The sequence below is a fragment of the Betta splendens genome, chromosome 21 (assembly GCF_900634795.4).
Source record: "Betta splendens chromosome 21, fBetSpl5.4, whole genome shotgun sequence".
NCBI classification, from domain to species: Eukaryota; Metazoa; Chordata; class Actinopteri; order Anabantiformes; family Osphronemidae; genus Betta; species Betta splendens.
This window is the reverse complement of record NC_040899.1, coordinates 13,462,555-13,487,217: the sequence shown is the minus strand read 5'-3', so window position 1 is coordinate 13,487,217 and position 24,663 is coordinate 13,462,555. Positions and strand designations below refer to the sequence as shown.

General features: G+C 41.3%; 1 protein-coding gene across 1 annotated transcript; it reads left to right on the top strand.

Annotated features, from left to right (window-relative positions):
* Positions 1–288: 288 nt before the first annotated feature.
* LOC114847035 (polycystic kidney disease protein 1-like 2) lies at positions 289–19,836 on the top strand. The gene is made up of 39 exons (XM_055505233.1): positions 289–1,864; positions 1,979–2,169; positions 3,187–3,406; positions 3,503–3,633; positions 3,722–3,869; positions 3,957–4,137; positions 4,307–4,439; positions 4,546–4,693; positions 4,821–5,126; positions 5,265–5,407; positions 5,490–5,666; positions 5,801–5,938; positions 6,017–6,163; positions 6,415–6,539; positions 6,715–6,832; positions 6,916–7,047; positions 8,204–8,317; positions 8,503–8,617; positions 8,696–8,886; positions 8,989–9,219; positions 9,325–9,426; positions 10,079–10,257; positions 10,599–10,745; positions 11,125–11,324; positions 11,431–11,624; positions 11,791–11,989; positions 12,724–12,970; positions 13,128–13,362; positions 13,440–13,536; positions 13,621–13,755; positions 14,201–14,386; positions 15,073–15,403; positions 15,504–15,637; positions 16,314–16,438; positions 17,291–17,451; positions 17,707–17,917; positions 18,376–18,477; positions 18,573–18,704; positions 18,820–19,836. Exons 1-39 carry the CDS (start codon positions 1,621–1,623, stop codon positions 19,030–19,032), a joined length of 6,663 nt encoding a protein of 2,220 aa, XP_055361208.1. The 5' UTR covers positions 289–1,620; the 3' UTR covers positions 19,033–19,836.
* Positions 19,837–24,663: the final 4,827 nt, after the last annotated feature.

The window sequence follows — 24,663 nt, the reverse complement described above, 5'->3', positions numbered from 1 at the left end:
GTGTTAAATGCAAGCTGAGCACTGGAGATGGCCACATCAAATATCTGGAGGGTCCAGAGGGGTGAGTGTTAACTTTTACACACTGACCTAAACCAAACTCTGGTCTAAACGTAATTCCTACAAATCCTAAAACTAAAACTTTAGAAGGTGTTTTACTAAAATGCAGTGTCAGGGACTGAAGGGGTTTGCAATAAAGCCACTAGTCAAGTTGCCAAAAGCAAATGGTTTTATTTATTATTAAAGACAGAAAGAGACAATTTAATGAAAAAGTGCTGGGCTTATAAAAAGGTCAAAGCACAGTAAACTATCTCACCTCAACAAACAAACAAGCAAAGTTTACAACAAAAATCAACTGACCAATCAGCTGAGCTGCTGCTTCGTCTTCTTCATTGTCATCTTGTTAATTGGGAGACCAGCTTAATAGAGCATTACCTGGTTTGGAGAAACAGCTGAAGTGCACACAGAGGGGAACTTAAATACTGACTAATGGGGTCATTTAAACCATTAGTGAGAAACAAAATGCCAACAATGACTAACTAAAATAAATTAAAATCAAACAAAAAACAAACAATGTGTCAATTTGCAGTAATAAATCCAGTCAGAACTGAAGTTATAGTTCTTTTGGCCCCAGGAAGGACTCAGATAAGTAAACATGCTGACATACTGTATCTTTCTTGATTTGCTTCAGTTTGTATTATTACTACTACTACTGCTACTAATAGTACTTAATCACTCTGCCACGCTTTCTGTCTGTAAAATAGCCAAATTTCATACTTGCTGTTTAAACATCCTATGTTCCTTGAACACTTCCAAACCAGGCGTTACTTTGATTGCTGTTCCCTGATCCTGAGTAATACGGTTTGAGTGGTCACTGTTACCTCATGTCTATCCCGTCTGCTCCATCCTCATACATACCATCATATAATTGCATGTCTTCCTTAGTTGTTCCTCTCCCTCTATAACCCTCTCTCTCTACCCTTCTACAAGTATTGTTGGACTCAGGACAGTTTTTCCAGTGTCTAGTTCTTGGACCAACCGATGTGCCTGTTTTCTTTGCTGCTTTTTGCTGTTGTACAGTATGTAGCTGTTCTTTTGTCATGTTTTTGCTTTGGTTTCCCTTCTTCTCTGTCCGCTCACCCCAACTGAAGGAAGCAGATACAACCCAAAACTTGGTTGTACTGGAATTTATATAAACGCCTATATGCAGTAGTGTTACGTTTCTGTGAGGTTGTGAACCTTATATTGTAAAGTTCTTTGAGATTACACTTATTGTACATAAACTGAATTGAATCCATCAGAATACGGAAAACCAAAAATGGAACTCGATTCAAGCTGTTTATATGCAAATGGGACAAATGAGAAAGGAAACATTCTGATATAAATTCCAGACGATAAACTGGAGGTTTTTTTCTAACGTTCGTGTTAGATAAACCTCTAATAAATTCATGACAATAATAAGCCGGAAACAGCTGCAGCACATTATCTTTAATTAGCCCATATCTTCAACCCATATTGCCGTGAAATTGGCGCCTGTTTAGTCTGTGGCACTTGTTGCTTTTTGTGCCGGTGGTGACACACACCGTTGTGGTAAGCGAACGCGTCACCGCCTGACGGTCCTACATGCTTTTTCACAGGTCTGAGAGCGGCGTGGCGCACGCGTACGCTCACCCGGGCGCGTTTGTTGTGGCAGCTGAATGCATCAGTAATGACATGCACATTACAGTTCAAAAAATAATTACCATTCAAGAGCCTGTCACAGAGATGGGTGTCGTCCGATGTCATGCTGGAAACCTGTGGTTTCACGCGACCGACTGCTCAGCCCTGCAGGGAGAGCCTCTTCACATTCAAACACACGTAGCAGCAGGTACTGTAGGCACCAAGACGCCCTCAGTGTTACTGTATGTGATTCATTTTAGCCAATTTGACTGTCAGGTTTGGGCTCATATTCATTTTCATTTCGTTTTTTGTGCCTGTGGAGGTACAAATGTGACCTACCACATCCACAAAGGCGGAATGTTGCTGTCCAGCTTAACCGTGGTCAGAGGAAATGTTCCTCGGAACCTCACGGTGACGGGGGAGCAGGTGGACGACCTTGGGCCCGGCTGCCACCAGCTGATCCTCCGAGCTTCCAACACCGTCACAGCCCCCGGAGCGTCCGCCGTCCTGCAGGTAAAGCAGCCACAACCGACCCAGTCTCAATTATTAAAGCATCTTATTAGAAGTTTGGCGTTGTAACATTCAGACTGCTTTACGAGACTTGATTGAAATCGAAGTTGTAAATTACAAATTAAATTTAACCTTTTATTTGAGCATCCAATCAGCCAATTAGTGACACATCCATAAACACCACAACACAGCGACGGCATCGCCCGTCTGAGTTTCATCAAAATCCCCATCATGCATTATCACCGGCTTTCAATCCCGGTGTCGCCATTAGCATAATCAGTGTTACAATTTTAACAAGTGGGACATGGTGTGAAAATGTCTCCGTGCTCATCGAGCCCCCTGTTATACTGATGGGAATTTAAATGACTGTGCCTCAAAAACGACTTTACTTTGTGAGCTGTGTTGCAATGTAACTTGTAACTCTGACAACAGCCAACTCATGATTAGAAAAATGTTTTTTCATTTTTTTATTTTCTTGGCTGATTCTTTACATTAACACATATGATGCTACTCATTGTATGACCATGATGGGGACATTGTGAAGTTTCTACTGAGGCTTACTGCAGATCAAACATGTTGTAACTATTAATGTTTATGGGTTCAAGTTTAAGCCATGGTTCATTTAAAGTACTGACCACGTCCGTCGTTCTGCCGGTCACAGTAAGTGCTCTGGTTGTAAGTCAGTCGGTCATGGTATTTCGTCAAGTGTCAGACTGTTCGTCAAGTGTGTTGCCACCGCTTTACACAGTCACCCCATGTAGATTGAATAGTTCAGTATGCACAAAACTACACTTTGCTTCATTAGATGCACCTTATCTTCAAAACCTTTGATTATTTGATCATAGTGAAACATTTTAGAATGTCACTTATTAACAAAAATAATATCCCAAACCATTGATTTTATCCTATATTCTCTAATTACAGTAAAAAATCCTTCACCAAGTCAGAATTTTAGCTTTTACAGACTAGCGATGGAAGTGAAACTGCTTCCGCTCTCTGTGCTGTGTTCAATTGCCGCAGGTGTGTGTTCTAGAGAAGGCCGCGGGGCTTCAGGCGTCCGTGCTGACGGAGGGAACTGACTGCGTGGACTCTGCAGACATTACTGTCGGCGTTTTCCTGGAAAAAGGGGCGCCTGCACTGCTCCTATTCTCCCTGACGGCGGACAAGAACAGCTCGTACCGTGAGACCAGAAAGATGAATACAAGGAAGGAAGTGTTTCATATCAAACACCAAATGGAAGGTCATGAAGATTTTAGCATTAGGGCCTCTTAGTCTGTGAGAGAAAAGATGAACAAAGAATAAATTCAATTAACATCGTTCAACTGTTTGGCTGCAGGTGTTATACGAGTAAAACTCAAAGCGTGGAACGTTTTCTCCTTTGTGGAGGCGGAAGTGTTTTCTCCCAGTGGCCTCAAATCAGCCACTAAATCGGTTTGTCACAAGCAGCTGAGTTTAACCAAGAGACCAGTAAGATGATTTTACTGACTCTGATAACTGCTTTGTTACCACTGTTCTAAACGTTCTCTTCTAACCATGTATGTTGTTTTATTTTCAGAGAAACATACATGTCAGAGCTGTCAGATCTGCAAATAATATAATTGCACATCCTTCAGACACTGTCACCAGTAACACAACCATCACACTTTCCATTAAGGACTCATCTAATCTAAATGACAAGAACAAACAGTACCAGTGGTCATGCGGTAAAAACCATGCATTAAATGCATAGCATGTTACTGTATCAGCCTGTCACCCACTGACCTATAGTACCTGTTCATGTCCATTCACAGCGGATTCCTGTAAATGCCCAAGTGAGAACGGACTGACTTACTCCATTACACCAAACTGCCTGCCAAATCCATATCAGTTTAATAAATACTACTTCAGCGTGATAAGTAAAAGTAATAACAACGTTCAATCATCCATATGCATCCTCTATGCTCCTCAGCCTTTCACTCCCTCATGGCTGAGGTACGTGATCTTTCTCTCACCCCCACGAGCTCTGCAATCACTGAAGTGAATGTTTATTGGGTTAGAAATCAGCAGTAAAGTGAAGGATTGACCTAAAACTACTAACTTGCAGTTGTATTGCAACCGCTGAATGTGGAACCAACCTGTGTATATTTTTGTTGTACCATAGCCTGACATGCACTCAAGGCTGTAACCCAATACAACAAAACACAAATGCAGTACTAAAACTGGATTGCAATGGAAATAGCCAGTGTTCAAATATTGTGTGGAACATTGAAGAACCAAATTACAAGAACTGGCCAGTAAGTAAAGTAAAAATAAATTCTAAATTACTTTGAATTGAGGAGACACTTTCATTATGGGTTGTTAAACATAATTAAGGCTTTACTTTGTATGTTGCTTTGTTAGGAGGGTGAGACAATGAGCTGCTACCAGCAGGCGCAGATGAGGCCTCTTCTACAAAAACAGAACGGCGGAAATCAATTCACTGTGAACTACACTGACCTCAGCACGGCCAGGTCCTCGAATCGGGATCTTATTGTTGCAATATACACTTGTGAGTGTGGATTGGCAAGAAACACGTTCAACTTTCGATGACGTCATTATTAGATATTTCAGCTGAATTATGTTGATGTCACTCTCTTGAGCAGCTCACACTGCGTTTTTTTCTTTTCTCTTAAAAGTGGATGTTAAACCTATTTACACAACATATACAATAAAGACGTCATCGCATACAAACAGTCCACATCCAACTCCTGTTCCCACAAAGGCCACCACTAAACCCGGAACCTCTGCCACAAAAACAACCACCACTGGTTCCACTGCCTCACATAAACCGACCAGTGCTACGACCAGCTACAGAACCTCCAGCAATCTACACCTGTCTTGCACTATATCGCCTCCCAACGGAACAACTCTGGATGCTTTCAATATAAGCTGCAGCACTAACCTTCCCTGTTCTAACTGTCGCTACTGTTTTAAAGTTAAGAGTAAGTACAGCCTGTCATCTGGAAAACTGTCTTAATATGCACTTGATGACATGTACTGTAGTACTTATAGTATTAAATTCATTATTTGAATAAATAATTAAAATTTGAGAATTTTTTTGTGGTTTTGTGATTTTTCAGACAACCAGCCAAGCTGTGGTAATAATAATGTAGTCAACTCTGTCTTCCTACCTCTTGGAGATGAAAGTAACAATTACAACCTGATCATCACAGCAACTGCAACGCAAGGTGGCTTTGTTGTCAGTACCACAATAACTACACAGGTTAGTCAGAAACGTTTTAATCAAAAACGCATATTGACTGACAAATTTAATAGATCAAAGCTGTTTCCCTTTTTGTCGTCAGGTGAATGATGTCAAAATAGCCTCGGCAGGTGATCTTAAGGCTTCGGTGGAAGGCGTTCTGAGTCAGCTCAAAGACCAAGGTCAGCTCTCTGGAGTAACTGTGGGACAGCTCTTCTCTTCCATGGCCAGTCAACTAAACGCTCCGTCCAGTGACTCGACAGCAGCAGGCGGACAACAGGTGAACAGAGAGCAAAGTAGATTCAAACCAATATGTACCTAATATCTGCTGGCAGATGAATTAAACAAGTGCTGCATCTGTTTAAATGAATAAGTCATTAAATTGATGAACGTGAGCGTGTTTGTCTTTTAAAGCTTCGTGAGCAAATGCTGGAGCTCATGATCAACACGGTAAACGCGGTCCCGGCCGACGCTCCAGGTGAGCTGCAGGCGATCGCAGGGGGCCTCTACGCCGTCACCCAACAAAGCATGGAGCTCAGCCCCTCTGCTCAGGTCCACAACCCGTCAGTGTAAAGCAGCATTCAAAACCAATTACCGCTCGGCCCTGATGCCTCGTTCTCCCACCTCCAGGAGCAGGCCTCGCTGCTGTTCATGAACCTGAGCTCCTCCCTCCGTCGCATGAAGCTCAATCAAAGCGAAGACACCCCCAGCGAAATAGGCGCTGCAGCCAGCGCCATTATGCAAGGAGCAGGCAACATCCTGGATTATTCATCCAGCGTGAGTAGTGGCACATTAAGGCAGCGTGTTGATGGGATTACTTTCCTGACGCAGGCCGAGTCGCTTCAGAGCTGTTTCCTGTTATTGGGCTGCTTTAAGATTGTGTACTGTGCGATAATGGCCACCTGATTTTCCCCTATTAAATGTGAGTTACACAAGCCTCGGTGCCCGGGAAAGTGCGGTCAGTGATTCATACGAGGAGAAAAACAAACAACCCCTGCTCTGTCATAAATCTGTGTCATTCATGGCAGAAAAACATCTCAGACGTCCTTCTTGAAGCTCTGGACAACATTCAGAGTGCGCTGTTGATATTTCAAAATGTTAATGAGGCTCCAACTATCATCCAACAAGCTAATATTGCCATATATGTCAAAAGGTAAGGTTCTGTCTCTCAAACACACCTAGTCTGCTTATTAACCATACAGTGGTACTGTTGGGAGATTAAAAATGGCTGTTGTTGATTTCAGTGTCAGCTACTATTAATTACAAATTTACATATTTTGTAAGTGACTCCATCTATGCAATTATTATCTGTTTATCAATTCTCAAAGAGTGACGCCAGATTTGCTCACGGAGCCGATAAGTATTCCGGACTGTTCCTGCCCGGCATTCACGCTGCCAGTCTTACCCTCCAGTCTGTTTCCTTCACAAGATCCAGTTGACATCAGGGTAAGTTAGCGGAAGCCTTGATGTACGGCACCCATGTTTGTCACAAGTATCTACTAGAGCTTGAAGCTAGTACTAATTTACAGATGCTGAGTTTGAAGAACAATCCCTTTTCCTGGAATGGCAATGGGAACATTAGCGGCTCCATAGGAGGTCTCACGCTGACAACAGCACAGAACTCCAGAATCCCAGTGGAGAACCTGACGGAGGATATTGAGGTCAGTGCAACAGACACGCATCGTCTGAGGACTCACTGCACTCTCCTCCAAAGAGTGGTTTCTGTGGAGGCAAATCATCGCTGTAGCAAAACAAAGAGAAACCTTTTAGCATGTACTGTAACATTTCAAAAACACGTTCATGCAGCACTTACAGTATATTTGTGTGCCCACATTCTGTACTGTGTGTTCAGTCTGTCTCATTGGTCCTTAATAGGACTCATATACAGTGTCTTGTTTATGCACCGATGGCGACAGCACTCAACTGGAAACATCACACAGCTCTAAGAATAACTTTTACCACACTGAGTTTAGTCTGGTACCAAGGCAACAACTCCAGGTCTGGTCGAAGCGTTACAAGATGTGCGGCTCTAACAGCCTCATGTTAGAATCCTAATCAGTTATTCATGTTGGAGGCTCTAGTCAGGGCTCTGCAGGTTATTATAAACGTAAGTGTAAGTGTAAAAAAGAGGCATAGCCGTATGTATGTATGTAGCCGTATTACATTGTCTTACACTCTTACAATCCCACTGCTAAATCCAGGTGGAACACTGAATCAATTCGCCCTTTGAGGTTCTATACCAGTGAATCTCTGCTCAGGGAGCTTTGGGGGTGATGGAGAGAAAAATACTGAAGAGGAAGCATTTATTTTTTAAGATTTTGAACATTTAATCTACTGCAATTCACGATCTGACAATGTTTGAAAATCCGGATGAAACTAACCTTGAGAACACGCACATGAGCAGCCGGTGTCTGGGCCGTCAGCAAGCACATGTCAGACACAGTAAATACATTGGTATTTATCCAGAGGAAGAGCCACGCTGCACATGTGTGTTTCTTCTATATGAATAAAGTGAATTAATAAAATGCTATTAATAAATAACTGAAAGTTGCAAAGTTTTGTCTCCCCTTTTATCGTGCCGGAAGCACAGAGAAAGACAAACACACACAGGGATTATAGTGGTTATAATACTATTAATAATAACATCAATGAGAATCATACTGTACACACCTCTTTCAGTGAAATTTTATGGAAAAGAAAACTTCTTTGTTTTGACTTCCTTTGTGTTTAAAATACTTCCACACACTGTCGGACTATTAAAGTAGTCTGATGAGGAGCTCTTCTACATTTGTGAACCAACTATGGATCTGTGCACAGATTTTGTTGCCCAGACCTGATGGGGAGCAGGTAAACATCACAATTTTAAACCTGGGAAACTACAGCACAACGGCTATAGACGTCCCTTCAGCTGACCACACACTGGTCTTGAAGGTGAGAAAACGTATTCCTGCTTCTAGTAGTTTGTTTACTGTATGACATTAGTTATTCAGATGCTACAGATGCTGTAGTATAAGTGTATTGCTATTAATTTACTAGCTTGTCTTAGCTTTTCTGTCTCTGTCTACATTCTCATTGTTGTGAATCTTGTTTTAACTGTACTGATATACTTTTCAAAGATGGAGCCTTCAGTGGATCCATTACCCTTCAAGCTGCTGCTTGGATACATGTCTTACCCCACTGACACTAATATGGTGGCAGCTACACAGATGCCTCTGGCAGGAGCAACACTCGGTAATAAATGGCTCCTTTTAGCAGCGGAGACAACATGTTTAATGAATGAATGCTCTAATGCTAATGTGTCTAATACAGAGGAGAGGTACACTTGGCTGTTGGACCCTAAGGTCTTAAATGGAAACATCGGAACGTATTATGTGGTGGTGAGGCCCATTGTTGGACCAGGAATAAAATCTATTAACGCCACCTTGTCAATCACCTCCATCAGCGCTTCATGTAAATTTTGGAATGACTCAGCTTCAGAATGGGCAACTTACGGATGCAGGGCACGTAAAGTTGCACAATTCGTATTGTTATTGATATTATTGATATTATATATTATTGCATGTATTGCAATGCAATAACAGCACTAATCACTGTCCCTCCAGGTTGGTGTTAATACCACACCCTCCGTCACTCAGTGCCTCTGCACTCATCTCACCTTTTTCGGGAGTTCTTTTTTTGTTGCTCCTAACCTAGTGGACCCGTCGCAAACGGCTCAGTTGTTTGCCACCTTCGCTCAGAATCCTGTGGTGGTTTGCTTCGTGGGTGCGCTCTTTGTTGCTTACTTCCTGGTGGTTGTGTGGGCGCGACGGAAAGACATTAAAGACAAGGCCAAGGTGTGTTTGCATCCGCATTATCTACACTGCGCATATTCATTCACGAAACAGCCCGAAGAGGAAATGTTTTATTTACTGTATGTTTTACTTGTTGACTGATGGCAGGTGAAGCTGACCATTCTAGAGGACAACGATCCCATGGACGAGTACAGATACTTGCTGACTGTTTGCACTGGGCACAGGAGAGGAGCTTCAACTTCCTCTCGGGTAAATCCAGAGCTCTACGTGAGTTTTTCAAATAAGTGCTGAGAGAATTAATCTTCTCCAATTAAAGCGATACTTCACTGCTGAAAAGCAAGTTGTGTTAGAGATATTTAACAGTTTATCAGCAACATTGTGCAACAACATTTAACATTGATGGTCTATGTCCAGAGAAAACAAGGAAAACGCAAGTACATGTATTATGTGTTGAAATGGTCATATCCTGCAGGACAACACCCAAAATGCATTGCGCTCTGAGGAATCACCTGAGCTGCTGTGATTGGACCTACCTGTTGTTTAGCCCCGCTGACATAAAGGTTAAGAGATACTGTAAAACCTGTCAGAAATAAAGATTAAAAATGGGAAGTTAGCGAAAGCAGAGAGAAACAGAAAGCGAGGAGACATTAAAAATGGAAATTGAACTTATACAACATATAGTATTTATATACTGTATATAATATAGTATTATATTAACATTATCATTACTTATAATGTGGTGTATTTTAATTTGAAATTTAATGTCTTGGCTGCACTGAATGAAACAAAGGCTCCTGCTGACTGTAGTCTGGCTTCAAAGCCGCTGTTTTCCATTTCCACGTGATGTCACAGTGTGTGATTTTTACCTTTAACACACCGGCCTGTGTCAAACCTGCTGCAGGTGACGATAACTTTGCTGGGATCGGAGGGACACAGCGAGCCGCACCACCTGATCGACAAAGAGAAGCGCGTGTTCGAGCGCGGCGCGACGGACACGTTCCTGCTCACTGCACCCTTTTCTCTGGGAGAGCTGCACTCCATCAGACTGTGGCACAATAACTCAGGGAGACGTCCGGCTTGGTAGGAAAACGCTAAAATGTTACACAGACCCCCCAAAAAAGAACACAGTCCTTTATTACACTGCTGATGATGATTTAGAACACTGCCAACCCCGAAGGTAATGATGATGGCACGGTGCGATGATTGATGCTGTTCTTCCCCAAAGAACATCGGACAATCAATAACTGAGTCGATACCTCTGATGAGCTTGTTAATTCAGTGTTGCCAAACATTTTGTCCTCTTTCATCATTTCCATTTGAAATCTCCATGCTGCTTTATAGGTTTGGCCAGCAAAACAGCTGAATGTAGGCCCATTTAAAAGGTGCTGACGCTTACATTTACACGGCTGCTTTTTCCTCAGGTTCGTGGGTAATGTGATGGTGCAGGACTTACAGACGGCTCAGAAATGGTTCTTCCTGTGCAACTCCTGGCTGGCCATAGACATTGGGTCTTGTTCCCTCGATAAAGTTTTCCCCGCCTCCACCGAAAAGGATTTGAAGAGTTTCAGGTAGGACCGAAGCAGTGAGGATCAAAACAGTGATTTAATGCACAATACAACACAATTTATTGCAAAATAGTGATTTAATGCACAAGCTGGTTTGGGTTAGAATAATAGCAAGTTGCTGAATATGACACATCTGCCACCTATTGTATGTGCAGGAGGGATGTTGTCTGTGTCTCTTCACACTCAGATCTATTTATGCTTCAGGCATTGTTTATTTAAAATCATCAGATTCTAAGAAATGAAACCAGCTGTAAGTGTCAATTACTCTAATCAGCTCTCTCACTGAGGAGGCACTTCACTCTGAATTGGTGACACTCATACGATGTTGTGAGTTTACGTAGGTTCAAAATGCACCTGAGTCTTTGACTTTTTTTTCCTCTAGCAACCTGTTCTTTAGCAAGGCAACGAGGGATTTCAACGACGGACATCTGTGGTACTCTGTGATGAGCCGGCCGCCGAGCAGCACCTTCACCTGTGTGCAGAGAGTGTCCTGTTGTTTCTCCCTGCTGCTCTGCACCATGTTGACCAGCATCATGTTCTATGGCATCCCAAACGATCCGTCGGAGCAGGTCATGACAATGGGTACATGTTGATTCCTTATATTGTGATTGTGCTCAAAGTAAAACATTAAAATTCAGACAACAACAGTTTTCCATCAAATCTGTGGCTTTATCTTTATTATTCACAGGTCAGTTTTCTTTCACCTGGCAGCAGTTCATGATTGGAATTGAGAGCTCACTCATCATGTTTCCCGTGAATTTGATCATTGTTACAATCTTCCGACTGTCTCGTCCTCGGGAGTTGACTTGTTGCGCGTGCAGAAGAGAAAAACCCGGCGCTCATGAGCTGAAGACCGCCGTCACTTTAGACAACTTGATCAAGGTGCGTTACATTTTCATGGGCTAGATGCTTTTACATGCCATAAATTGTATTAAAAATTAGAATAGGAAACAGGTTTGAAATGAGAAAATATGTAAAAAATGTATCTCTAGTTCATCTTCTCCATCAACAAGTTCTATTATACATTTTATATTGTGTTTTCTCTCAGGATATCACAAGAATAGCCCATTTACTATCACAAAATGCCAAGAGCAATGTCCCACGCCAGCTAGCGCCTGGGCAGCAAGTCGATATCACCGATGTTCTTTCTGTGGTGGAGGATTTTATAAAACAGAACCACAAAATCGGTGAAACCACCCAGTCGGACACAAAAGGCTTCAGTCCCAGTGTCCAGCCTCCGTCACTAGGTGGGTTCTGCTGCACCGTAGATAGTGGTTCTGTCTGAGGAAGATGTGATGGAGAGCTGAAAAAGCCTGTTTTTGTTCTGCTTGACCAACTGGGAGCTTTAAGAAGCTTACGCACGGTAACTCTGAGCTGGAAATACACTTAGTGATACGTTTGGTTTATTTGCTTTATCTCAAGAAAACCAGGTGTTTTCTTCCTAACGTCATTTAAACATTGACCAGTTCATCAATATTAAAATATGAAGAAGAACTTTTTTTCCCTTTCTACTTTGAGTCGACGTAAAGATTTTAAGGCATTAAGAATTGCATTTAAGTGCATTGACAGCTTACAGTTTTGCTGTTGGAGAGGTCCAGATGGATGATTATTCCAATTTAGTGATAAGCGATGGCACGTTTACTTAGTAGATTCAGGTTTTTTTAGTTTAAACTGAGTGCTTTTCGGTTGAAATACAGTGTGATGCACCCAGTAATGAGTCCCAGGAGCCTGTTATTCTTCTCTGGGAAGAAATGCAAAAATAAATAAAAATAAAAGGGCCTGTTTGCAAGCCTCTATTCTCTGCTGGGGAAGACCAGATGGAGGATGACGTTGGATTTAGGCCAAATAATTGAGTTTGAATACGAATAAATCTCCAGTTCTTCCACACTGCTGTAAAGCAGCCAGCCACTAAAACGCCCATCGAGTGCCTAAACGTCTAGACAGAGCTGAACGAGTAAAAAAATAACACATGCATTTGCAGAGAGCAGCGACGATGTGCATGCGGGGCCAGCGGTGGAGAGCATCGAGAAGAAGAGCAACAAAAGCCAGTATCTGTACAGGCAGCTGTGCCACGTACACGAAGAACTCAGCCTGCTGGGGCCCTCCGGCTTCCCTTCCCCCCACAGCTACAGTCGGGCTCTGCAGCAAGTCCAGCGCATGAAGGGCTCTCTTGAAGATCAGCTCTTCACATCCAACAGCGTCAACATCAATGAACTCACGCAGAAGAGGTACAGTGCAAACCTGCTTGGTTTCATTTTAAGACTATGAAAGGCCTATTGTTTGAAACTATTCAACAGAAAGACTGTAGATACTGTTATAATACAATATTATAGTGAGTATGTCATTATTATGTAAACGTCATCCTTTGACCGTTTTCATTCACAGGTTGACTCCTGCAGACAGCAGTGATGGCACTGACAGCAGTTTGCAGAAGAAAGGGTGCTGGCTGCCCTGGTGGTTTGTTTTCGTGGGCTGGCTGCTGGTGTTCGCTACCAGTGTAGTAGCAGGGTTCTTCACCATGCTCTATGGGTTGAAGTTTGGAAAGGAACGCTCCATAAGCTGGTTGGTGTCCATGAACATCTCCTTTTTTCAGAGCATCCTCGTCATTCAGCCAATAAAGGTGAGGTCATGTAAATCTGTAAAGTAGGAGGAGCTCAGGATTCAGAGTTGTTCATGTTTATTCCTGTCTGTCCACAGGTCTTATGTCTGGCTGTCTTCTTTGCCCTTGTGATAAAGAAAGTTGATGAAGAGGAGTTGGAAAATGTGGCACATCTAAGAAATAACAAATATACAGGTAATAAAAGAATCTCTAATTAATTTCTTGGTCTTCAAGTGTGATAAAAATGTAGTTTTTACACAAAAATCTCTTCACTCCCAGGTGATTTTAATGAACAACAAGCCGTCAGACGGAACCCAAATCTTTATGAGCCACCGCTCTTTGCAGATATTGAAAAGATGAAAAAGAACAAGATTTTGGAACAGAAAGCTTTTGCACTGTTCAGGGAGATTTTTAGTAAGTATCTCATTACTACCTTAAGCATCTAGTGTGTGCTTTTATATTTTATTAATCAGCACAGTTCAACACAGGCCTCCTTTTTGTTTGTTTTGCTTAACATTCTGTTTCCATCAAGTCACTTTACCAATTTTCCAATATTTATAATCTTTTATAGGTCACAAACATGATGGCAAACAGGTTAGACCCAAGAGCAAAAATACTCAGGATAGGTGTCAAGTTGGTTCTCAACGATTTAATACGAACAAAATTAAAAATCATAGCAAGGCCAGAAATACAACATTTGAAAAGGCAGAGAGAAACTAACATTCAATTACAAAAAGAAACAAACTAATAATTTGGAAAACACTAGAAAACCAAATCACTGCAGAGCAGGAACTAAGGAATCAAGGTATCAAACTTACAACTCACTGTTATTGCTTAATGACCGTTTGGTGTGTTACAGTCTACATGTTGTTCCTGACCGCGCTGCTGATGGTGGCGTACACCCAGAGAGATCCCAACGCCTTTTACCTCAACCAGCACATCATGACCAGCTTCAGTGAGAACACCTCCTCCTGTATGAGCCTTGAGGATGTTTACACTTGGGCCAACACAAATCTACTCAGTAGCCTCTTTGGAGAAGTTCCAGGTATAAATGCATCACCGAACACACACAGAAAAAGACAACATTGGTCAGCCTCATGCTTTTTATTCACACATTCACTGCAGTCTGTCAGAGGAATTTTCTCTCTTTGTCATTCAAAGAATTGTCGTGTTCTGCAGAAAGAAGGATTTTGCCAAAAAGTATTTGTTCTTCATTGTTAGTTTCTAATAGAAGTCTGATTTAGTGCTTTTGCAACAAAAATGTGGATTTCACAGCCTTGTGTCTAAGTAACTTAGATTTCTTTTCATCATTTTTATTTATTTATTAAGTTGGTTTTTTTTGCCAAAAGTCTGGTGTAAAAGCTGTTTAAATTATTGGGCCCCGTCCAGACAAGGCCTCTCACTGCTGATGGTTGCGTACATTAAGAGCTTTTAGCATCTCATTTCAAGGTGTTTCTTTTCAACCAAACTTGATAACATTCATCTGCGTAAAAGTAATTCCAGAACAAGCATTTAGCAGGTTTCTCATCACACAGCTGCTCACATCGGACTTGTTCACCTGGTTTTGTATTTTGACCAGACCTTGTGTCAGACCTTCAGTGTCTTTCCTTTAGGCAGATTGAAATGAACAGGCACAAACAGGATTAACATAAACACAGAATGTGTCAATCCAGTCTAGAGGTAAAACGTGCTCCTGCTGTACTGACTTTCAAACTGTAAACTGTGCCTAAGGATTCATTACAGGTGGAAACTCCAAGCTAGTGGGGAACGCCCGTCTTCGCCAACTGAGAGTAAAGCCCAACTCCTGCCAGAGTCCGGGCCTCATGCTGCAGTATGTTCCTGACTGTAACGCTCTGTATTCATGGGAGGCGGAGGACATGGACTCCTATGCTCCTGGTTGGAACCGCTCAGTGGGGAACAATGTCTCCACGGGGGCCTCCAGCCCCTGGAGCTACCAGACGCAGGCTCAGCTCAGGGCTGACTACGTCTGGGGAAGCCTGGCGCTCTACAGGGCTGGTGGCTTTGCAGCAGAGCTCGGGCCAGACTTTGAAAACGCCAGCAGGTGTGTACAGCACCAGAGAGGAGAGCATTGGAAGAGTTCAATGCGTGTCTATGTGTCTTTAAACAGGAGGAGGAACATTTTTCGTGTACTGTGTTCACAGGACCCTTGAGTACCTGTTCATTAGGAAATGGTTGGATGCATTCACAAGGGTGATCTTCGTAGAGTTTACTGTGTTTAATGCAAACGTGAACCTCTTCTGCATTGTCACGCTCTTGTTGGAGACTCCGGCCATAGGTGAGGTTACTTAACCAGCAGACTGTGGCAAATCTACTTCAGTGTTCTAAGCCACTCAAAGATTAAATTTTAGATTACCAGCCCACAGGTGTTTTTTTTCACCTGCAAGCAAGTAATCTGTAATGAGTCATTTATACAGTATATATATATATATATATATATATATATATATATATATATATATATATATATATATATATATATATATATATATATATAGTATACAGTATATATATATATATATAAGAATGCAGCTGACTGACAGCAGCTTGATATGTAGATAGTTTATCCTATCCTTATCCTCCCCTTAATTAGCATAAGCATTGTTATTGTCATGTAACCAAGCATCAGGCAAATCTGCATAATCAGAATGTAGCCAGAAATAAGTACCGTAAGTACCGTTGAAAGATTTAGTCTGTTCCCCTACAGCAGTTTCCACTACAGGCAAACCAGAATGGAAACTGTTCTCTCTGTCAATGAATAAGTCTTATTTCCAGATAAAATATCAGACATAAGCATCATTTAAAATGCCCAGTCAAAGCCAGTACTACATTTGTACTCAGGCTGTGGTTCAGGCCTGAAATACTGTCTTACATTTAGAGAAAATGTATTTAGAGAAATCTGATTAAAATATCACACGAACCCGTTAATTAAATTGTCCCCATTGATTTCACAGGAGCGTTTCAGTTCAGCACCCAGCTGCACAGTGTTCGCCTTTACCAGTCAGGGGGACTTTACTTCGTCTCTATGGCGGCTGCGGTCATATACTTGCTTTTCATCCTGTACTACATGTTCCTTCAGGTACATACTAACGCGATTAGCACACAGCTGTAGTACCGAGGCCTCCTAATTGCTTGGTTCTCTCTCGGCCATGGATTGGGTCTGTTTGAATTCTGGCATTTAATGAGACTGGCATATGTTCCTACTGACTGCTTCATAAACTCAGGCTGACCTCAGACTATGCAGGCAGGGCTCATTAGTCGACTCACCTGAAGCCTTTCACCCCAGATTTCAAAGATGTTTCTTATAGGTATATTTGATTTCCAAGCCAATTTCTTCGCAGAACATACTTGTTGTGGCTGGTAGTCAAACACTGAGTTTGATGGATTATTTAGCTGTTGTGGTAAATAACTGATATGATGCTACATGTATACAGTAGCTGACTGAGTGCAGCTCTCAGCGCCCGGTACCTTGTTCCCTCCACTAAGCAGGACATTTAATGTCTAGTGTTGGTCGTGCTGTAGGACAGTAACCTAACATGCTGATGACACATGCTGCCGTGACGCCTATGAGCATTTAGTTCTTTTTTTAGTACCAACTAAATAACCCCCCCCCCCACACACACACACACTTTCAGCAGGGGCAGTGTCCACCATTAAGGTCTCACTGTGTTTCTTTATTTGCAGCACTTTAAACTGATTACTGCGATTTGGAGACATTGATAGTTTGCTTTTAGTAACACACAGAGAACCCTGTTTTCTCTACAGACCTGATGTTTTTCTTTTTACTCAAAATTATAATATAATTATATTGAATTATATATAATATGAATTATATATAATATAATTCATTTTCACATCATCCCAACTGCTGCTGTATCTCTGCTACATGTTCATGTACCTAAAGTGAGAGTAACGTGTTGTTTTGTGTAAGGCTAAATTGCTGAAGCAGCAGCGTTGGCCTTACTTCAGGGGCAAGTGGAACCTGCTGGAGCTGGCCATCATCCTCCTGAGCTGGGGCGCCCTGGCCGTCTTCATCAAACTGGCCCTGCAGGGAAATCAGGATTTGACGTACTACCAAAACCACAAAGACCAGTGAGATAAACATCGTTCTATAACCCCAACTTCAAGTTCTTTTAATGAAGAGTATTGTTTTCTATTTGACTTTGAAATTTTGTACTATTATTTAACTATTTAATGTTACTATAAATTATATAGTTTACTGTATATATTTAGCAGCAGCTGCTGTTTTATTTGTTAAATCAAAGTTCTCTAAAGTTTGTAATCTTTGTACTGGTGTATTCCTTCCTGCCTCTGTTGACATCTTGCTTCTTCTTATTCTGCACACAGATTTGCCAGTTTTTACAACACAGCTGCCACCGACGCGCAGCTTCAGTATCTCATCGCCTTCCTGGTCCTGCTGTCCTCCATCAAACTGTGGCATCTGCTCAGACTAAATCCCAAGATGTACATGATCACAGCGGCGCTGGGCCGAGCCTGGGACGACATATCCAGCTTCCTTGTGGTCATTGTGGTCATGTTCTTGGCATATTGCACTGCAGTGAGTACTTTGATTGCCCCTTTAGTGGTAAATAATAGTTTAGTAAGATTATTCCTTTTACTGTATGTAATCGTTTTTGTTATATATAACATTTCTCTTTATCTTCTACAATATGTTGTTTATTGATCAGTCCTAGAAGAACTGAATGAAATTTCAAATAAAACATTTAATTAAATCAACTATCATGGAGCTTGGAGTCTAATCACTTTCTGTGTGTCATGGGTTTATGGCTCAATCAAAATAGTGAAGCGGGGGGTTGTTCGTAATACATTCATTAAGTCTGACCTTCTAATTTAATCTGTTATAGTACGTATTCCCTACGGTTGAGAAGCAATCTATGTATGAATGGTCTGAAACATTAATGGCCTAACCCCATTAGCGACAAAATGATCGGTTTAATCAACAACTGAAGAGAAGGGATGATTCCTCAGCCGATAAAATGCTTTTACTCTTTCCAGAGCAACGTCATTTATGGCTGGATGCTGTCATCGTATCAAACTTTAGATAAAACTATAGTGACCCTTGTCGGCATGCAGGCAGGCATCTTCAACTATGACCAGGTGGGAACAAAAGAAAAATACATGTCTTCTCTTTTCTGACGTGAAGAGTTTCAAACAGAAATGATACTGATGTCCTTCTGATCCTCTGTTGCCAGGTCTTAGACTACACCCCTTTGCTCGGAGGATTACTCTTTGGTTCCTGTCTTGTATTAATGACCTTTGTTGTGCTCAATCTCCTGGTGTCAGTAATACTTGTGTCATTCCAGCACGAGCGCATATATCACAAGGTAAAGCAGCCAATATTTGATCCTGGTCCCAGTCTTTTATATTTTAATTTGCCTCCCAAATAAATTGCGATTAATGGTCAAAACCACCACACGTTCTTTATCTCTTCTGTTGCAGCCGTCAGAAGAGGAGGAGGTTGTCGACGTGATGCTTAGGAAAATCTGCAGTCTCGTCGGGATTAGATGTAAGGATTCAAAAGCCACTCAGGAATCGGATGTGAAGAGCAGCGATGGCTTGGTCCTTAACAACACCAAAAATATCATTAATTCCTCACTTGACATAAATGTTCACAAGGTATCTGACGACCCGATCAAATCCCAGGAGACGTAGCATGTACGCGGAACGTTTCATAGACAGTGCCTTGGTTGATTTCATGCCCTGAAACCATCCAGTTGCTCACGTGTTTATGTTCATTAATCCTTGTTCCCTACAGCAAGGTCACAGAATGCTGTGTTACTTTGAGAATATGGTGTGATCCATAATTATCACTGCCATAATTACACTGATTTGATCATTTTAATTAGAGAGCAGAGAGAATGGTAAAGACGTCCTTTAGCTCCAAATCATCTTAGTCAGGATTACAAGGAAGTCTCACACTTTTAGAATCATTTTTCTTTTCATTAATTCAGCAAATATTATAGATTCTTAGTGCTTCAATACATGCTATACTGTAACTTTGTATTGTAAAATATTGTGGTGTGATTATGTATATGTGCAGTACTATGTGCTTTTGTTGTTTATGTTTTTGTTAAATGAAATAGATGAGCTGTTATAGAAATATAACAGCTTCAGCCACAACATGGCTAGAAAACAGTTTGGTGAAAGATGAGTTACTCATTAAAAGTCAGGTCATTCTTTTGGGGGAGGGTGTGTTTAAAAAAACGTGTCAAGTCTGATGACTTCTAATAAAAAGAAGCCACATGTAGAAATTTATGCTGTAGTTTCTCCTCTGCACCTTTGTAATTTGAAGATCTTGTATGTCGTATTATGAGTGAATTGTCCGAAACCCAGCAAGGTTTGAATTGTCAGAAACTGGAACGAATCATTTACAATAAAATCACCTCATTAGAATTCAAATCAGCCTGCTGCTGTTTAATGATAGCAGGCTCGCTGTGTAGCAACCTATTACTGTGATAAAATGGACTGGATTTATTCAGCTAACACTGTAGTTTAAATGCATTTAAGCTGAAGAAAATATTATTAAAGGAATGTTTATTTTCCTTTCTTGGTCAATCATAGGGTTAGGGTTAGCATATTCTGTATAAGCTAATAATCAGCTGTTTTAAGCCACATTTAAATGCAAACCGTTGTTAAAGAGATACTGTATTGTAGCTGCAGCCATTCATAGTATGATTAGAACAAGACTATTGATACTAGGATCTGGATTTGGTAGAATATTTCCTAAAAGTAGAAGTACTGTTGTTTATTTGTTTGTTTTTGAGTCAAAGTACTACATGATGTAAAGGAGTAATAGGAACATAGGTTAGAATAACATTTTATTCATTCTGTAAAGATGAAATTTATATAATTCACTTGATTTTGCCTGCAGTTACCATCAGAAAATCATGCGCTCCAGTTAAAAAAACACTTACAGGTAGTTAAAGGCTGTGTTGATTCAGTGAGCTTCTACCACTTCTAAGTTCCTAACATTCGTCTCCTTAGTTTTGATGCATTTTAAATCTGCCTCCTGGAACCCGTTTACATATCTAAAAACAATGCTGTAGGTCAACAAAGCCCTTTCAAAATCACAGGATGGGAAAGTTCCCAGTGAGTTCACTTTAGCCCATCGCCTCAGACAGCCTCAAACCTTGATAAGCACTTATAGACAGCAGCACGCACACAGATGTGCTGCCACCCCACAGGCGGTCATAGTGGTCCAGGATCACAGCCTGAACCAAAACAAGTCATTATCACCTAAGTGGAGTTACAGAATGGACAGTGACGATAAAAGCATGTTCATCATCTTTGAGTTAAATAAGAGTTTTTGAGTTTTTCCAAATCTGGATCCCTAAAGACAAAATGAAAATCCGGTTGTTACTGTCCACTTCCTCATCCTGATGTTATAGAATGTTAAGGTTGCAACTCGCTACCAAAACAAATTATTCCTTGTATGGTTTACGCCAACAAAATGTAATTAGGCTAAAATGCAAAATTCTGTATTTCATGGTGCTGAAGAGATGCTTCATCATCAACTGTGCTCCAAACAGTTCATCACATGGAAACATCCTGGATTAAGTTCTATGGACGCAGCATTTCCTCCTAACAAATGATGTCATTATTTCACAACAAACTGTTTCCAAATCTTCCCCAAAAGGAGGATTGGTAAGAACAATTGGTAATAATGTACGCAGACACCTACACACACCTACTATATACACACACACACACGCACTGAAACCATCTATCCTCTGACAATGGGATCTTTTGTTGTGGATCAAATTGGTATAAAGAGGCTTATTTGGAATCGTAAACAACCTCTTGCTTGGAATCCTTTTTCTCTTCTCTGACACATTCTGATTTCCTCAGTAGATGCCGCATGTTTGAGGTTTTTCTAACCAAGCATTACTGTTACAAGTTCAGTCACTAGATTCTGATCACCAGACTCAAACTGTGCTTTGATGGGGAAACGGTGCCGATAAGTGCGAATAGGTGAGACAGAAGGTGCGACAATCCAGCAGAGCTTCACTGTACAGACACAGGTCTTTCAGGTTGGCTCAGCAAAATGCTTGTGGCAAAGCCAAGGCCTGGCAGTGACACAGTTAGTAATATGAAGTGGGCTTCTCAAACCAAACGCCAGAGGTAGAAAAAGCCAATATCCTGACAATGGTCCTGCAGCAGAGGCTGGAACACTAAGAGCTGAGTGTGCAGTGACAGCGCGTCTCATCGTTCCATCAGGTTAACGTTTTGGTTCCCTTTTGCTCCCTCTTCGTCCTCTAAATCACATCCATGAACAGTGTGGCACTGGGCTGAGACGTCGTATTGTGGAATACTCTATATTTCTGGCACAAACCTCCTAAATGAATATAATAATAGTGTTATTACATTAGCCAGTCAAATTGCCGACTGGACTTACAGAGGTAGCTGCTTGGTGAATGTTTGTGCACACTTAAATTGAATAGTAGCAGAAGAACAATTTAAGCAGCTTGGGGTCTTTTTGCTGCTCTTGGCACTGAGCTAATGCATTGCCGTTGGCATGGAAACGTCGCTGATGTTTTTTTATCTTGTGTTTTTGACAAACAAAGGGAAGGAAAATTTGTTGTGATGTAAGAGATGTTGTATAGCGTAATGGGATTAAGCAGCAAAAATAATCTATTAACAGCGATGACTCTGATGACAGGGCTAATCACAGGCATTGTACAGTAGCTCGGAAAAATCAATTTGCCTTCATTGTGCCGAAAAGGCAACAACTGCTGCCTCAATATAACCCAAGTGACTTCTCCCAAATAAGCCGTGCAGGTAACATAGGAAGGCATCTGTTATACTGTATACATAGCATACCGATATAAAAATGCATAAACATATAAAAATTAAGTCATTTGGGTTGTTGGGTTTTTTTCTGTGAAGGAACAAAGATGGAGTCAGACCACATACAATTCCTTGGTTGTCCTGTGCAAAGTTGGCCATTAAAGCTGATTCTGATTTATAGTACAATACTTTTTGCACTGCATAAATATAATGAATGAAATATAACATGAGGTGGCTTAAATTACATACTGTATTTTATTTAATAAGTCACACATTCTATAAATGATTCATTCTTATTTTATGAACTACTTTGTTGAAGTGTTTTCTTATTACTTTCTCAAGTGTGTAAGTATTGATGTACTGTACAGGTCAAAACCTGACGCCAACGACTTGACACAAACTACAACAGTCTCAGCAGATACGTCCTTTTATCAAGGTTTCTGCCAGGGACAGGCAGTGGACTTAAAGCATGAGTTACAGTACGTGTGATTTGCTGAAAGGACGGATCGGAGCAGGGAGGAGGGCTCTTCACTGCTGGAATGGCAGCTCGTGAAACGGAGTCTGTGATGCAAAGCCATAAAACGGGATCCTGCCTCCTCGTAAGTGGTTTTGCTCCTCCACACAAAAGGACAGAAATTAGAAATAAAGACAAAAACTGGGGCTTTGAGTCACAAAAGATTCTGAATTTAGTTACACTGTTCATTGTTGGACAGAGCTTTTTAAAAAAAAAAAGAAAAATATCAGCATGTCAGACATTTATCGGGTAAGTGGAAACATATTCCACTTTATTTTAGTTTTCTTTCAGTTAAATTACCCATTATTCCGTAACATAGGCCAGCTGTTCACCAGAACAAAAAGTCATTTATTGCTCGTGACTTTGTGTGTCCAGAATACTGTTTTGTATAAATGAAGTGGAGAGTCTTCACAGCTCCTTGCTATACTGTACTGTATGTTTATGATTTCTCACTCGTTGTGGCCTGGCAGCTCAATAGAGCAGAAGGTCCCCAGTTCCATCATACAGGTGTGTCCTTGAGCAAGGCACGTCACGCTAGCTCCTTGGTGTGGCATGAATGCAGAGGAAGCAATTTCCCCAAGGGGATCAATAAAAAGTGCATCTAACGCTATATGCTGCAGGAAGTTAAGCCTGGTGGTTCAGGGGTTATAGACATTCCATTTATTTTGACAAAGCATCACTGCATCACCATTATTTCATATAAAATTATGTTAATTTATAATATATCACAAGTCAAAAAGATTGTTGTTACGGTCTAATCGTATAGATTTTCAGGCTTATTATTTTACCCACTCACTCCTAATATTACATTCTGCCCTATATAAGTATTTATGAGATGTTTACTTCTCTCCACTGGATCAATATTAATATCATAGTGTAATTAAATAGACTGGGTCATGCTTTCAGGATTTTGTTCTATAACAGTGTTTTTTACAGTTAAATACTGTAGATAAAGGCTTGGTTTCAGTGCATTTGAACCAACCGGAGCTCAAACAGCCACGTGCCCTCACTCACACAATACTGTACAATGATGGTTTCACAGCAGCCACTCTGAGATCCTCCTCTCACATCTGGGTCCCCACATGCAACCAGCACCTACTCACATGGTGGATACTGTAAATAACTTACATTTTCTGTTGTAGGTACAGTTGATCATTTTGCCTTGGTAACATTAAATACAGTGTCTGACGCATCTTTGCACTGTGGAGTGAACGCATGTGCTGGCATGAGGTCGGGGCCGATGAATAGGTTGGAGAACACGGGAGTCACTCTCCTCCCCTCCAGGTATTGATGGGCCCACAGAATGAACACAGCCGGTGGCATTGTTCATTATCACACATTCTCAGGCGCTGTGGTCACTGCAGGTCTCCGAGCTGCCTCAAAGACCAGAATGTGCTATCATGTTCCACCTTTGTCTCCTTATCTGTCCGGTTAAATTCCTTTTTGTGCTCTAATCTGCAGTATCTCTGTCCCTTCACGCCCTTTGTTGCTACAGCTGTCTGTCACACAACAACCTTTTCTCGCCCTCATCCACTATGTGACCATGCAAACTTTAAGAAAATCTTACAATATTTTCTGTAGAGGTCTGAAATAGCGGTGTGTAAAAAATACTAATAAAGCGTCCGTCTTGCTGCTACGGCTGTAAAGTGCTTGTTCTGAACACAGTGTGGGAGGCGGCTACCGTCTTATTCCTGATATTAAGCGCAGACACACAGATGATGAAGACGAACGAACCGGCCAAAAGACTTTATTATTGGTTTCTGGCACGACATTTGATCTTGACTTTAGCACAAAGAAAATCTATTTTTATGCCACACCACGTCTGAAATGCCACAGCCAATTTGTTCTCCCCTTTATATGTAATTAAACTTGAAAAGCATATGTATGAGCTGCAGCCAGCACTAGTTTTGATGGAGGTATGAGACTTCTATTCGCCCCTTTAGGACAGAACTCAAGGCACATGCATTGTACTGCATCTCGGC